A 17,706-nucleotide genomic window follows, 5' to 3' on the forward strand; every position below is an offset into this window, starting at 1 on the left:
GGCCTGGTGACTTTCTCTCACAAAAGGAAGACAAAATGGTCATTAGATTCTTACCTAAGAGACCAGATACTTCCTTGTGCAATAGCCACCCTCCCTGCTGTGTGTAACTCTGCCTCATTTCTTCATAGTTTTGGGAGATGACTGATTATATAGGAAATAAAAGGCTGCCTTAAGTGTGTGTTTGGGTGCTCTATCTGTGTAATTATAGTGGAATCATTATCCATGTTGGGGTGAGCTTTTTGATAATACAGTCATTTTGGAGTCATTAATATTACTGTTAGTAATCTATCACCTATAAGTCAAGTAAAGCCATTGGATTCCCATAGAGGGATTGGGTGGATTTGTTACTTTGGTTTGTCTTTGGTGCTGTATTTATTGTGAAGAGAATTTTGTTGATCTCCCCTAGTTCTTGAAATATCTTTCAATATCGGTTGACCAAAATATCTTAGCTACTCCTAAATGTTTTTTTTTTTCTGGGATCTAGTTGTTGTTCTCAAAGAATCAGTTCTTGTCACTTGTGAGGAATATAAGCGAGTCATTGTGCTATTGCCTGTAATCCCAGTTTTGTGGAGCTAGAGGCAGGAGGAATAGGACTTTTGTGATAAGCTTTCTATCAGCTGTGGTTATAGGATATCTTAACTCAAAAACAAGAAACAAAACAAATGAAATAAAAGATGTAAGGGCTAAAATTTGACATACAAAATAATATTAATGGACGACAAATTTATCTTTAAGAGATGTATTCTCTATAAGTGTTAGCCTTTCTACTTTTTCTTTTGTAAATAATATTTTTATTCTTTGAAAATTTCTACAATATATATTAATTGTTGCAGGATCCCGAAGGGTGTTTCTTGGGGGGGAAGCAGGCCCAACAGCAACAACATAGGCATTGGGGACAAGTTGAAATAACATGCTCGCCGGGCATCGGTGGTGCATGCCTTTAACCCCAGCACTCGGGAAGTAGAGGCCGGAGGATCTCTGTAAGTTCAAGGCCAGCCTGGTCTACAGAGCGAGTTCCAGGACAGTCTCCAAAGCTACACAGAGAAACCCTGTCTCGAAGGAAAAAAAAAAAAAAAAAAGAAAAAAGAAACAAGTTCAGTTTGTTCCAGGAAGGGTAAGCCTTATATACCCCTCAACACTGCCCCAGGGGAGGCTGGTATCTGCTGAGGTGATGTGGTCACTGTCCATAGATTCACATCATTTCTCATCAGACTTGGCTGCTGTTTTTAAGACTTTCTGGCAGACCCAGGCTGGCTTTCATGAATTATCTGCTGCGCATGCTCTTGCTACTGGTCTAGGCCAGTTGTCAGGCCCATTGAGGTTTAGTAATCTCACAATTAACCATATACATCTGCCATAACATAACTTAAATATTTTAATTAAAATATAATTCCACAATTTTCCATTCTCACTCCTCTTCTACCTCTCCTGTCTGTTGGAACTTTCCTGCTCTTTCCAAAATTTGTTGCCTCTTTTTCTTTAGCTATCATTGTTGTATGTACCTATAACTTACTGAGTCTGTTTAGTGTTATCTTCATGTATATGTTCATAGGGCCAACAACTTGATGTTGGAAAACCAATCAGGGGCTCATGATTAAAGAAAACTAATTCTACTCTCAGTCTTCAACTAGATCCATGAAATTTCCCTCATATGCATTGGGATGTAAACTGGTGTTGAACATGTTCAGATCTCATTTAGACAGCCATGTAGTTGAGATTTCATGAGTATAGTTTCCTGGTCACAGCTAGAAAGCACAATCTCACAGAAGACCTCCTGGTTACATTCTTTCTTCCTATTCTTTCAAGATGTTTCTTGAACCTTAGGTACAGGAGTTGTAGATATATCAGTTGTTGATGGGTGTCCCACAATCAGGAGTTCCCTGGACTTTCAGCAGTTGTTGCTTTCTGCAATGTCTCCTTCTGCTGCATAAGGAAACTTCTTTGATGAGGCATGAGATCTATGCTTATCTTTGGATGTAAAGATCGGTATTTAGAATACAGTTAGGAATTCTACTGGTTTATAGCAATAGTAGGTTTTCCTTTGAGACCCATGACCTATCCATGGGTGGTTTGTTAGGTTTGCAGTACAGGACAGATTTCCTCCAGTTGAATGAACCTTAATTCTAATTAGAAACCTGTTGGTTACCACCAAGATATAACTGCTACTACTGTATAGCTAAGGATATTTGCCATGTTGTGGTTCATAAATGTCACAGCTGGGTAGGACTGATTGCTTTCTTCTTTGAGCAGCTTGTTTATCACATTATAATAATATGAAAGTTAGTCCTCAGGAAGGAGGCTTTTGGGTCAATTCCAGCTCATATCCTCTAAGTCTTAGTATAGCATTCATGGCATCTTCAACAGTAGGATTTTACCTTCAACTTCCTAGAGGTAGCCAATATCAGTAACAACAATAACATAGTCTGTATTGTCAGTGGGGTGGTCTCCTGACTCTGACCAAAAACTTGAAATGAAGTTTCTCATGCCTGATGCTCAGGTTTTTGTTAGGTAATCTTTGGCTTTTGAGGGTAACAAAATTACCCTCATTTAAACTACACATATATAATATATATTACACACATATGTGGTGTAATAAACTATGCATATATAAATGCATATGTAATATATATATAATTTTAGGTAAATAGAAAAAGGTAATCCTCTATCTTTTTTATTAATTTTTAAATTTAAATTAAAAACAATCTTATTTTACATACCAATTATAGTTTTCTTGCCCTCAGTCCTCCCACTCCCTCCCACCATGTTCCCATCCAATCCCCCATCCACTCCTCAGAGGCCTTCCTTGGGGGGATCATCAAAGTTTGTCACATCTTTTGGAGCAGAACTGAATTCCTGACCCCTGTATCTAGGCTGAAAGAGTATCCCTCCATAGGGATTGGGCTCTCAAAGCCCATTCATGCACTAGGGATAAATACTGGTTCCACTGCTGGTGGCCCCATAGACTTCTTAAGTCCTCCAGCTGACACCCACATTCAGGGAGCCTAGTTCGGTCTTTTGCAGGTTCCCCAACTGTCAGTCTGAAGTCCATGAGCTCCCTCTTGCTCAGGTCAGCTGTTTCAGTAGGTTTCCCCAGCCTTTCTACAACTGGATTCCAAGAGTTCGGCTCAGTGTTTAGCTGTGGGTGTCTGCTTCTGCTTTTAACAGCTACTGGATAAAGGCTCTATGATGGCATTTAAGGTAGTCATCAGTCTCATTATAGGGAAAAGGCATTTAAGGTAGCCTCTCCACCATTGCTTAGATTCTTAGGTAGGGTCATCTTTGTGGATTCCTGGGAATTTCCCTAGTGCCAGGTTTCTCGTTAAGCCTGTAACAGCTCCCTCTATCAAGGTATCTCTTTCTTTGTTCTCCTTCTCTGTCCTTCCCTCAACTCAACAATTCTTTCTGTCTTTTAAAGAATCCTTAGTGTTATTTTCCACTCCTAATTCTGTATTATTATAGTCTCTTTCACTTACCCAACTCAATTTTCCAAATTTACTCTTTCATATCACCAGTATCCTGCTCTTTTACTCTCTAGAGCCCTCTCAATCATCATTTTATATTTTTCTAGTTTCTGTAGTTTCTAGAGGTTGTATATTTAGATATGATGATTTGGAGCTAGGAACCATAGATAAGAAAGAATATGTGGTATTTGTCTTTGGCTCTGGATCATCTCACTCTATATAATATTTTCTTAGTTCTATCCTCTGACACACAGATTTCATGCTTTTTATTTTTCTTTACAGCTGAATAGAATGCCATTGTGTATGTTCCACATTTTCATTATCCATTTGTCAGTTGAAAGATATTTAGCTTCCTTCCATTTTCTAGCCATTGTGAACAGAGCTGCAAGCCACATGACTGAGCAGTATTTGTGAAACAGAAGTCGAGTACTTTGAGCATATACCACAGAGTTGTGTAGTTTGGTCATTTATTAGATTAAAATAGGAAATCTTTTTAGAATTCTTCATACTGATTTCCAGAGTGACCATTACCCATTATTATTCTATAATATGAGTTATAATAGGTCTTAATAATAAAAGCCCAGAGTAAAATATGGGGGGAAATAACTGAAAGATCAGATATAATGAAGGAGTAAGCCAAAGCCACATTTACTTTATTAGCTTCCCAACAGAAAAAAAAAACAAAAACAGTGAGTTCCTGTTTCCTCTGGCCTATATTCTCCTTTCTCTGTTCAGCTCTCACTTCTTGTCTGTCTATACAGACATCCAGACCCTCTAAGGTTAGCTAGTGGCAAGCTACACATTTTTATTTATACAAGAACATATCACCACATCATTCGTAATAATGGTGAATGATGGATCCCTGTTCTCATATCCCTCCTGCATTTATTATTTTCTTCTTAAGCATTCTGATAGTGAGATGAAATCTCCAGATTGTTTTTCATTTTTGTTCCCTTAATTGCTAAGGATGAACATGTTTTGAGATATTTCTTAGCCATTATAATTTCTTTGGTTTTGAAAAGGGGTTCATAGCCCATTTTTAATTGGTTCATTTATGTTTTTTAATATATTTTAGATATTAATATCCTGACAGATCTGTAGCTAGAAAAGATTTTCTCCGATTATGTGAGGTTCTTCTCTGCTTGATTGTTTTCCTTTTTGTACAGAAGATTTTTAATTTATGACTTTTCTTCTTCTATTGATATAATCTTGTGACTTTTGCCTTTCAAAAATTTATAGTTGATATTGACCAATATATGTTGAACCATCCTAGCATCTCCAGGATGGCCTTCTTTTATCTGTGGTGGATGATCTTTTTGATATGTGTCTTTATTTAACTGGCAAATAGTTCCTGCCAGATACAACATGTATTCATTGGGGTTGTTGGCTTGTAGTTTTTTTTTTTAATGTGCGTGCCATACATTACTTTTTAATTATTAGAGTGATACTGGCTTTATACAGGGTGGGTAAGTACTCCTTCATTTCTATATTTGCAAAAAATAAATTAGGAAGTTTTGGTCATAAATCTGTGAAGGCCTAATTATAATTCTGCTGTGAACCCATCTGTGCTTGTGTTTCTTCCTGTCAGAAGGGTTTTTATTGCATTTTCAATCTTTGTTATGGATTTGTTTATATTGTTTATCTCTTCTTGGCTTAACTTTAGTGGTTTGGATGAATCTACAAATTTATCTATTTCTTTTAGATTTTTCCAACTGAATGGAAGTACAGATTTTTAAAGTATTTCCTTATGGTATCCTGAATTTCTTTGGGGTCTGTTGTAATCTTTCACTATTCTGATTCTATTAATTTGGGTCCTCTTTCTAATTTGGCTAGTTGGGCCAAGAGTCTGTCAACCTTGTTTTATCTTCTCAAAATACTTCACCCCTCCAACTTCCAAGCTGCTCTTTGATTCCTTGATTCTTTGTACTCTGTTTTTTTTTTTGTTTGTTTGTTTGATCTCATTTATTTCTTCTCTAAGTTTTAAAGTTTTCTCTTCTCTTCTTCTTCTCTGAGTTCTATTATTTCTTTGCCATCTAATGGATTTGGGTTTGGTTTGTTCTTCTTTGTCCAAAGTCTTGAGTTGCATCATTAAGTTATTTATTTGTGCTCTTTCTGATTTTTTTAATGTAGGCACTTAGAGCTAAAATTTTCTTTCTACTTATTTCTTTTATCGTGTCCCAGAGGTTTTCTTGTGTTATGATTTTCATTTTCATTTATTCCAGGGATTTATAAATTAAGAAACATTATCCTTTGACCCACTTATCATTCAATAATGAGTTATTTAATGTCCATGTGTTTGTTTACTTACTAGAAGTTGTTTGTTATAAATTTTATGTTTTTAAAAATTATAGTTAGAAGTTTAAGCAATAGTGGAGAAGGCTACCTTAAATACCCTCCTGATAATGAGATTGATGATGACCTTATATGCCATCTTAGAGCCTTCATTCTGTAGCTAACAGAAGCAGAAGCAGACACCCACAGCTAAACACTGAGCTGAACACCTAGCATCCAGTTGCAGAGAAAGAGAGGGGTGGGTGATGAGCAAAAGGGTCAAGAACAGGCTGGAGAAAACCACAGAAACAGCTAGCTGGCTTGAATAAGGGGAAGCTCATGGACCCCAGACAGATAGCTGGGAAACAATCATAGGACTGACCTAGACTCCCTGAATGTGGGTCTCAGTTAGGAGGCCTGGGTAGGCTATAGGACCTCTGACAGTGGAAACCAGGATGTCCTAGTGCAGGAACAGACTATGGGCCATTCCCCATGGAGGGATACTCCCTCAGCCTAGAGACACAGGATAGGGTGGGGAGCTAGGCCTTACCCCAAATAACTTAATGATTTTGATTATCTATCTGGAAGGCCTCATCCTACCTGGGGAGTGGAAGGGGCATGGGATGGAGGTGTCTGTGGGGGCCTTGGAGGATGGGAGGAGAGGAACTTGGATCGATACATAAAAATAAAGAAAAAAATATTAAATGAAAAAAATAAGTTTCTAAATAGCAACAAAAAGAAATTTGCATAGTGAAATAAGAATGAAATTATTCTTAAATGTGATTCCCCTAAATTTTGAAGTTAAAGTAAAAAAATTATAGTTAGGAAACAGTGTCTGAGATGAACCAACTTTCAAAATAGCTGGGACATTGCAGCCCTTGCAGATCACTACAGCCAGCATTTCTGCAACTTCTTAGGATTCCCCATGACAGTGCTCCTAGCAGGAAGCAGTTTGGAAAGAATAACACCCAAATTCTCAAATATTGTCTACAAATGTTTGTTTTCATTTAAATGGGGTTGATTACAAATGGTTATGGATCACAACCAATCTCTTTTTTAAAAGGTAAACGGAATATGGTAGATATGAATACTTAGTTTTGAGATGCGATTTTCATTTATTGATACAAATTAAATTTTGTGATATGTATGTTTCTCCTCTTATTTAGGTATTGTGTATCTATAGCTCATTTAAAAATGTAATTATAATTTAGTACAAATTATAGTCACATATAACAATCAAAACTTATATGTTAGGTTTTCTAGATACACAGAAATACATTTCAAATGGATAGACATTTTTCAAAACCTTCAAAGACCTAAAAGAATATGGCATATAAAAATGGTTTAGGGTTTTCTTGACAGTGAGGAGCACAACTGCTCCTGAAACACCACCAGCTTGGCGAGGAAAGGATGATGGAATCCAAGGAACTCGATATGGAGTGTACTTTTAATATGACAGAGTAGCCATTTGGGCAAGATGCTGCTCTTGTCACGGACTGTTTGGCTTTATGCTGTATAAACTGGACATATAGGACCTACAGAATAAGTGACTACTGAAACAAGATGGACAATGCTGTGAGCTTCCAGCTTCATGGAAGAGACTGTCAGACATTCTGCAGGACACAGAAAAGTGACTGGCAAACTGGCAACACAGGTGCGACAGTTTGAGGCCTCCTGCTTTGCTGACATGTCTTCCAGACACTATGGCCTATAGGCTATAGATGGAACATTACAGAAGAACTTTGGGTGACTGACCAGGCAGCGAGTTGTCTCTGTCATTTGTAAGTTTATATACTTCCTTCTGTGGTCTTTGATGGAGTTGAAGACAGATAGTTATAATTATAGCTTCCTTAGTTAGAATTAAAGAATAAGTTACATATAAGACTTTAGACTTACAAGATAGGATAGATGATAGAATATTTTCTTTTACTTCTTGATAATGTTAATGAACTAAATATTGTTAACTATAGTTTGTATTTGATAACTGTTTTGTTATATATTTTACTATGTTAAAGTTAAAACCCTTCTTTTTATTTAGACAGAAAAGAGTAGATGATGGAAGATGTCATTCTTAAATATGTTTCTCCCATTGGTTAATGAATAAAGCCCCTGTTGACCAATAGGAAGCAAAATAGATGGGACTAATGACAAGGAGGATTCTGGGAGATGTAACAGAGGAGAGTCAAGATGTAGGAATTTGGGAGGTCGACCCTCTCTCTGGTAAGATAAGACTATGTAAAACACTTAGATTAATAGAAATGGTTTAATATTTAAGACAGAGTAGCCAATAAGAAATGCTAGTACCTGGCCAATAGCTTAATATATATATATATATATATATATATATATATATATATATATATATATATTTTTACCTTGTTTGAAAATTAAATCATTGCCTCTAATTATAAAAAAATATAGTTAGTATGCTCTGAGCTATTTAAACTTTCTGATTTTGTTAAGATCTGTTTTTTATGTGCTAGGATGCAGCCTATTTTATAGGAATTTTAATGGCTTGCTGATTAGAATGCATATACATTGGTTTTTAGTGAACTATCTTGTAAATATCTGCTAAGCCATTTGATATATGGTATAATTTAATTCTAAAGTTTTCCTTTTTCTTTTTCTTTCTGTACAGATAAACTTTTTACTGGAGAAAGTGGGATAAGGAAATTGTGTGGTATTTTGTGTTGTGCAAATATTTGTCTTTAATTCCAATAATAAGCTATTTATGAAATTTGACTCATCAAAGTTTGGTTCTCATATGGTTAGTTTTATAATGTCTTCTTTGTTGGTATTCCCTGAATTACAGTGAGGTTTCTTCTTTATTGTTTCTGATTATTTTTAGTTTGAAATCTATTTGTCCAAATCTATTTCTTGGTGCATTTTCCAATTCTTTCTGTTTAGGTGATCTTTCATTTAAAGCTTAGTTCCTTATGGGCAACGAAATATGGATTTTGTTTCTTGAAACTGTTCATCTAATGTGTTTCTTTAGATTTGAAAATCCACGATAGTGTTTTAAAGTTATTGTTGAAAGTGTGCCTTGACTAGAATAATTTTGTTGCTTTTTTTGCTGTTAGTGTTCCTAGTATATTTGTGTTTCATACTATAGCAGCAATTGTTTTCTTTCTAAGTTTCTGGCTTTCTAAGTTTCTGGAATATTGCTTTCAGTATTCTCCATTGGGTTGCTTTGTAGGACATGAACTCCATTATCCTACTTATGACATGGAAACTTTTTATTTTTCTTTCAATTATGGATGATAATTTTTTCTGGGTAAAGTAGTCATGTTGTATTATGGTTTTGTGAACTTGTAGTACATTTCTCCAGGTATTGCTAGTTTTACGGAGATTTTTTGGCAGGGAACCGGCTGTTGTGGTGGTAGATTTTTCTTTATATGTGACTTTGTTTTCTTTTAAAGATTTCACTACTTTCCTTGTTCTATATATTTAGTGTTTTGTTTTTTTTAATAGGGAGTTTCTTTTCCAGTCTTTTTATTTGGTGTTCTATGTGCCAATTTGAATCTGTATAATTATGTCTTTTCCTTTGTTTGGGGAAACTTTCTTCTGTAATCTTGTTGATGATTTTGTCTATGCAACTGGCTGGATTCTTCTCTCTATTTATACAATGACTTAAGGATTTGTGCTTTTTATGTTATCACAAAGTTCCTGTGTGTTCCTTCACAATGCTTAAAATTTTCTCTATCTCTTATTTTCTTGTGTGGTCTAATTATTTTTTCTATATCTGTACTAGACTTTCTCTCTTCTCTTGATCCATTCTATGTGTGAGACATTTTCTGAGTTGTATATATTTTGGTTGTTGAGTTTTTCAATTCCATTTTACATTTCAGCCTGAGTTTTTTCTCATTGTTTCTATTTCTTTTGTTAATGTAATTTTCAAATACTGAATTGCCTTATAGGTCTTAATAATAAAAACAGGAGCCAGATAAATATTAGGGTAAATGCTTACTTCTGAATCCTTATGTCAAGGCATGATCCTGTCCCTATGAATCCCTCAGTCTGAATGCCTTGAGCTCTTTCTTCCTTTCTTTGCCCATCATTTTCCACCTCCTGTCTCCACCTCTCAGAGGTGCTAGAATTAATGATATATGACTCCAAGTACTGAGATTAAGGTGTGACCCCACCACCTCGGCTGTTTCTCTTTTGAGCTGGATCAGATTTGCTTAGCCCAGGGTGGCTGCCTTTGCCTCCACAGTGCCGGGATTAAAGTTGTGTGACCTAACTGCCTACCATCTATGGTTACTAGTGTGGCGAGCTCTCACTCTAATCTTCAGGCAAACTTTATTTGTTGGATCACAAACAAAATATCACCACAGTCCCCACTTAATTTGGATCCTAAGTGGTAAGTCGCTTAGAGGGAACTGAGAACTGGGCGGATCCATAAATTTGGAACAGAAATGGAACTACACTCAGGCATGGTCTTATTTCTTCAGGCTGTGAGATATGATTGCTTAGATAACCAGTTATCTGAAAGGAGTGGTTTCATACTGTAATACAACAGAGGATAAATAAATCATCTTGGATGATTTATTGGATCTAATGAACTAAACTATTGGAAGTACATGACATTACATAAAAACTTCCAGAGCAAGGTGACCAAGAGGTGATCTTTCAGTATGTTTATTAGAAAAGTAAGTCTCTGTGGTGAAATCCTGGGAAGAAGATGCACAAACTTAACCTTTGTCTTGTCAAAGCACAGTGATTATAGAGATGTTGAGATGTTGCAGTCTCTCAACCTAGTACTTATTATTTTGTGTTGTCTTGGTCCCATATTAGCTAACTTCTGTGTGTTATTTAATATTTCGTGACTACTAGGTAAATTCTTTGGTATGTCCACACCTAGCTTTCCTAGCCAAATGCTGAGAATGTTGTCAGATATCATCTGAAGCCCATGATTGACTAACTTTCACTGATTTGCTCTTAATTTCTCTCTCTCTCTCTCTCTCTCTCTCTCTCTCTCTCTCTCTCTCTCTCTCTCCTTGAGCTTTTCTTGCTTAGGTTTATTCTTTTGCATCTATCCCCTCTCTCCATCAGGTGTTTTAATACTTATCTTCTCATCTATTTCATAAGAACAAAAGAGGCTAAATTTATAGCATCTTTCCGTGTGTCTATCTACCCATCCATTCATCCCACCTACCTATATTTTATTTTATTCCTGCATCAGTAAGTATCTCTCATATAACAGTCTCAAGCATTGTTTAAAAAACACATATTGATTGCATTTAAATTATTAAAAATTTCGAGTGTTGAGGTTCTGTGTTATGTGCATGAGAACGTAAAAGGGGTTTACAGTACACAATATTTACCTAAACTTGTCCTTAATTTAAAAAAAAAGAACAAGAAGAGACACATGTTAAGGAAAACAATGGAGGTAAAGTGATTAACTAGCTGTACTACTTCAGTCAAGCTATTTGTCTTCCCTATTCTTTTATTTACCACTTATATATGTTAAACTATTTGATTGAACATTCTTAAAGCTTTGATTTTCAAATTTAATGTGCAACTAAAAGTACATTAACGAAATGATTTTCCCCTATATTCTGTTCTAAAGAATTTGTTTCAGAAGCTTAGGGGTAGAATATAAAAATTCCTTTGGCCCTCTATAGTCTAACAGTGACATATGCACAGCTATGCTTGGGAATAATTAATTTAGTGACTTTTTAGTTTTTGACATCTTATTGCTTTGTAGTTGTAGAACAAGCTCTACCATAGGAAACATAGCAGCAGTAGTTGTATTAATGTACTCTTTTTAAGTCAAGAAATATTTTATGTCTAGCTAATAGCTCAAGGGTTGATGGAAAAGATGATGTTAAAACTGAAATTAAGACTCTTTGAGAGATGGGTAAAAAATGTTTGCTTGTTATTTAGTGCAATATAGTTATTTACCAGAATATACAGGGCACAGGAGGAGGAAAATTGCCTTTTTTTGATGCAGTGGATCATAGTACTAGTTTCGTTTTGCTCTGAAAGTTGTTTTTTGTAGATAAAATGTTTTGTTGCTTTAGTTTGCTGGAAATGTAGCATGTGGTCAGGTGGTGACAGGAATCACAAGGCTTCTTTGTGAAATAAAAAGACCCAACCTTCCTCAGGCCTCTAGGGGCTGTGCCCTTTGTGATCTCTTGGGTTAGTCCCCACTCGGACTTCTGGTTAGATACAAAAACTATCAGGATCATTCTATTATTTAAAATAATAGATTTTATTGCAGAATTATTATTATTAAACCAAGTTACCTTTTTTGTTTAGATGAAACCATATAAAAACAACATTCTGAGTAAATTATATAGCGTCCATTTGATGAAATAATGAGCCCAGTTGAGGGGAGGAAAGTAATGATCTAATGCAATATTTAGAATGGTGTTTAGTATGTAGTTATTAACCTAAAAGTCACATCCTGCATTCTTTTAATTTGTGAAAAATTTGTCACTAATTGCCCAAGAACCCCCTGATTTTTCATCGAAATCATCTCACTAGCTGGTGACTTTCTCCCCCTTTCTCATGTCTTAAATACAGCCTATAAGCATCAGATTACTCATTTTGTATGCCCTTTTTAAATATTGAACTGCTAAGTTTAGCTCCATTGCTCTCTTCTCAAAAATAGAATTCTTCCTCCATCCAACTTTGTCTTTGGGGCTACCATAAATCATAATTTTATTTTTAATGACAAGTGGCTTAAAATCTTATTTAACCTTTTCACCCACTGAGGAACCTGCTAATTCTGAAACTCTTTGGGATTAATTACTGATGTATAGAGGAAGGGATATTATCTTCCATTTAGAAGCAGTTTGAGAGATAAGTTTTGACCTGTAATTCAAATTCACTGTATTGGAGTCAGGGTCAGGCAAACAAGGCAAAAGAGTCAAAAATTGAAAGGGCTGGGTAGGTCAATCTATGTGAGTTCCACGCCCACCTGGTCTTCATACTGACCTCCAAGACATCCCTGAGCTATGTGGAGAGACCCCATCTGCCAACATACACATGCAAACACACACATACTTGAAGGAGAGAAAAAAGAAGATGATAAGAAATAAAGTATCCAGGTTGATATTTAGCCTTGGTCTAGCCCTTGCCTATGTCACTTTAGGGTTTGCAGTTTGCTTGTGATCATCTCTTGCTCTACTGCTCATACATCTTTGCTTATGCTATTATAGCAAGCATCTCTTGACTTTTATGTAAAAATAGATATAATAAACCTATGGTGATTATTTCTTACAGTATTTACTTTATGAATTTGAACTCTTGTTCTGTAATATCATCAGTGTCTTAGAGAATGACTCTCACTGGGATTTTTCTTTGAAAAATGCCTAGGATCTCAAAAGAGATATGTGAGGAGTATCTGTCATATAAAATTCAGACTTCAAAATATCCCCAAAATTCTGGAAAGAGGAATTATGAAAATGGATACTATTACATCCCTTTTGTCTTATTATTTGACAGCAAAGAGGAATAAGGTAAAGTACAGATGTTAATTGAAAACTTTGAGATCTTTTACCATTTTGCAAATTGTGTTCCTACTGTCTGGGTTACAGCATATATAATTCTAACAGTGAGATAATATCTGCCTATACATTAAGATGTAAAATATTTTATTTGATTTTGAAATATTTAAAACCTGTAAATTTAGCTAAAATAATAATAACTTTATAGAGCAGTATTTGGGAATCAAAGTTAAATTAGTGCACAACTATGGAAATTGGCAAAACTTAGAAACCATGAATCTGGAATTCCTACCAGGGCATTTTTACTATAAATGTTTTGGTTTTGTATTTTGAAAGACACAGAAGCGGGTCTGTGAAATAATCATTAGCACTAGGCAGCCCAAGCAGCCCTGGAGTGTTTCATGGTTCAAATGCTCAAGACCAGATGGAAGTCAAGTGAATGACTCAGAATTTATTAGTTTGCCACCTGTGTAGTACAGCCAAACCAGCTGCCACAAGGCATTTCCAATTTCAGCAGAGCAATAAATGAACACAAAATGAAAGTCAGTCTCCATAATAAAGGAAAATGACTGATAGAGCAACCAGATTGATACTTCTTGAGAGTACAGTTACCATACAGGCATAGAGCAAGAAATGGTTAAGGCCACCTTGCCCTGAAAAATCTCCACCTGGTTGCTTTAGAAGCCTCTCGGAGTTAGGGTGTGTTACAGTACAGGCTTGGAAGGTTACCAGTTACAACTTGATCTGAAAGGAAATTAAGCCAGCTATGTCATGAAGCCAGGTGGTTTTACCTTATAAAATATGTAAATATTGTTATCAACCTTCCATAGTCCTGATCTTCTGAAGGCTTAAGTATCCAGGAATCTAAGATCCCTAATGATGGTCATAGAAATCCCTGACATTATCCTCATGATTTCCTTATGTGGACTTGAAAGTTTATGGGTTATGCTCACGATGCCAGTACACAGCAGGACAAGGCAGGAGAATTCTGCGTTGAAGCTAGCTTGTCTATGAAGGTTTTCCTGAGTGGCCTGGATTATAGACTGAGGTTTTTGTATAATGTCTCAAGTCATAATAAATCAACCAAAATCAAAATAAGAGGCTTTTCAGGATCTGTTTAAAGACCACTAAGATTCAGAGAGTGATCTGAGGTTTCAGATGCCACTAAATAAATCTATGGCAATAAAGGGCAAAATGAACTTGATAATGAAGGTATGGGGATCAGACCATTGAGTATAGTAACTTTTTGTAAAAGAGGAATACCTATTACTTTTTTTAACTTTCTTTTTATTTATTTATTCTTTGTGTCTTTCACATCATACCTCAATCTTATTCATTTCCTGTCCATGCATATCTAGCCTCTGCCCTTCCATCCCCCCATAAAGTTTAAGAGAAAAGATAAAAAGGGAGGGGGTTATCTTGTCATGGAAGCTGTAGTGTGGCAGAGTGAGTCATGCAGTAAACCTTTTTGTCCATATATCGTTATTTGGAGAGTGTCCATTGCCAAGAGTCATTGATCTGGTTTGAGATCTCTGTTATCTGCTACACTATCAATTCTTGGCCCTCATGGATCTCCTCTTGGTTCCTGCTGTTGCCCTTGTAGTGGAAATCCTGCAGCTTGTTCCACAGGACTTTTTCCTTTACATGCTCCAGCAGGTCTCAGGTTGGGTGGATATTGGGGTGATCAGGGTTGTCAGCCCACCAGCTCTCCTGGTCCTCACCACCAGAGTGAGCCTCGTATGGTGCCTTGGCTCAGTTCACCCTTTCCTGCAATGGGCAAGGGATGGGGCTGGCTCTCCTGCTTTCATGTCCCACAGGATCAGATCCTCCCACACCTACACCTTCAGGGTCACCTCTACTGTGTTGCCCAGGCTAGGTGTAGGGACGTCTTTCTGAGTGCTGCAGCAGATGAGGAGGCAGGGCTAGTTCCCCCACTCATGACTTCAGGGCCAGCTTTCCCATCTGCCTCAGGCCTTGATTGGGGGCATGTTTCTCCCTGTCCATGAAACCACACGCAGGTGAATAGTGGGGACAGCTCTTCCATGCTCACAGTATCGGGGCTGGCTCACATACACCTCTATCATTGGGATTATATCTATGTGCCATGGATGGGAGGTGCAGGGGCCTGCTCTCACTTGTTACAGCTGATGGTGGGCAGGGGCAGCTCTCCTGCCATTCTGACCTCAAGACCAGCTTTCCCATCTGTTTCAGACATTGATGAGTGGGAGGAAAGGGGAGGAAGGTTTATTAATAGAATTTTAAAAAATATCTTGTTTTTCCATATCAAAAAAAAAAAATCCTGGGGCATTATTTTTGAAAAACAACTAAACTGGATGAATAAAAGCTTGGCATTCTCTTTTTATATGTGGAAAACTTTCTTTTTATATGTGGAAAACTCAGAGCTGAAGATCCTTGCTTTGGTTCACTGGTTTATTGATGATGCAAGATTTTCAGTAGTACCGTGATGAAAAGAATAAGGGCATAGCCCCAGAAAAATTTCATATAGTATTTCTTAACATTCACCCTACCCCCCATGGCCTAGACCAAACTGCTCTTGGCATGGCTGACATCTGCCTTCACATGGCTTTTTTCAGGAGATGATTTTTTTTTTGTGTTAACATTTCTAAACTGACTCAATTCTTAGTACTCTCTTATAAGTTCTCTGTTTGTATGAAGAGAATACTGACATGTGTTTATTCTCACTGAATTTGGGTCTTTCCCTCTCTATGATGACAAAGTGAAATAACTTTATATTATAATATTTTATTAATGATTACAGTTGAACTAACTCCCTTGCTTCCTATTTTTCTTCTGGCAGGTGGCGTGTTTGACCCAAGTAGCTGCTAATTATCTTATTAGCCAAAGGAAGCAAAACGATGGGGGCACAGCTCATGGCAGCATTGTTCCTTATGCGGGTTCATTTTCGCCTTAATTACTAGAATCACAGATCTGTACACCTATGACTCTGAGAATTGTTTTTTACAAACCCTCCAGGGTTGTTCGATAACATGTCTCTGTCTTATAGCAGGTTCTGTTCTCGTTTCATTTTTTCATATTTATTCCCTAGACGATTTGTAGAAGAAACTTAAGTAGATCAAAGGAACACTGTAAATGGTACTTTGGAGTTTATAGTACGATGGTTTCTTCATTTCTTTCTTTTTCTTTCAACCAAAGCTTCTGTTATACCTTTTGACTGTAGCTGCTTATAAAGCATGGTGTGTTGCTCTAAAACAAATGTTACCTTCTCCATCTGACAATAATATTCTCAGGGGTTAGAGTGAAGTGAAAATGTGCGTGTGATGGATCTTCATCCTTGTAGAAAAACAGATCTTTGAGCTGCTGTTCTTTATTAAGTCTCCAAACTTAACCTCAGGAATTCTGGACTTTGGCTAGTGCAAATGAATATGTGAAGAAACAATGATCCTTCAAAAATAACAAAAACTTTACTAACTCTTCCAAGCCACTAGCCTTAGCCTAGTTGCATATTTCTTTGCATTTCCTTTTATTTGTCAAACTTCCCCATGTCCTACATCATGAGTTCAAGAGTAGTGGTGTCTTTCTCATTTCTTCTCTAATATCCAGTAGAACTATAGGCATTACCCTGGAAGTTTCTGCTGAGTAAAGAGTGGATTTTGCTCTAGCTGTTTCAGCATGTGTATTCTGTGACAGGAAACAGAAAACATAGATTTTTTTTTTTTTTTTTTGGCTGGGAAATCCATCAGCACTTCCAGTCATCCTTTCAATGTTAAGAGATTATTTCCATGGGCAGGTCTAGTTTCATTTCCATTTTATTTTAAATGCAAATCTGAGGAATGTATAATCCAGCTTGAGCCCAGCATGCAGCCTTCTCTTGTTCTGTTTATGGCCATTGTATACACGAGACTTTGCTGTGATTTCCTGGTATAGTTGCTTTTCTCATATTGAGTTACCTTATGGGATACTTACAAGTTTTGAGTATATCTTCCGTGCCTCCCTTTTTGTTTGTTTGTTTTTTTCTACCTAGTGGATTCTTGACTACTTTAGGGACATCTGCTTCCCTAACTAAGATTTTCTTGTGGTGGTTCTAGACATCTAGCTAGACCTTCCTCCCTTGATTCATAAAGTTGTATTTTTAAACTGGGTAGAAATAGGAAGGTTGAGCCTTCTTATTTTCCAGATTTAAAAAAAAATCTCACACCTAGTTTGAATGGGGAGCTTCCAACAGTAATCACTTTGTAATATTTTTAGACATTTCAGTTATTTATCAATGATAAGTGTGCTGTTGTTTCAGGACCCTTCAACTCTTTTCACTATTTCTTCTCATCAGTTTGCCCTTAGATCAGAGGTATGGCTAAGTGATTCATTCATTATGATTGATGGTGAAAATTATCAATATTTTTTGCCTAGTACAGTGTTAGAATTTATATGAACTCATCTCAAATAATGGAAATTCAGATTTCAGCTTTTGATGCATGTGGAGAAAGCAGCCTTTCCTGATTGGAAAGCTATGTAGAAAAACTCTAAGTCACCTTACAAAATAT

General features: G+C 36.5%; 1 protein-coding gene across 1 annotated transcript in view; it reads left to right on the plus strand.

The window, feature by feature from the left end:
* Positions 1-14,752: 14,752 nt before the first annotated feature.
* LOC127229944 (succinate--hydroxymethylglutarate CoA-transferase-like) overlaps positions 14,753-17,706 on the plus strand; it is a 536,724-nt gene continuing 533,770 nt past the window's right edge. The window contains exons 1-3 of the mRNA XM_051195053.1: positions 14,753-14,914; positions 16,005-16,097; positions 16,212-16,214. Of these exons, the coding sequence (XP_051051010.1) occupies positions 14,753-14,914; positions 16,005-16,097; positions 16,212-16,214 (258 nt within the window). The remainder of the gene's footprint in view (positions 14,915-16,004; positions 16,098-16,211; positions 16,215-17,706) is intronic.

This window comes from Phodopus roborovskii, unplaced genomic scaffold, assembly GCF_943737965.1.
Source record: "Phodopus roborovskii unplaced genomic scaffold, PHOROB, whole genome shotgun sequence".
NCBI classification, from domain to species: Eukaryota; Metazoa; Chordata; class Mammalia; order Rodentia; family Cricetidae; genus Phodopus; species Phodopus roborovskii.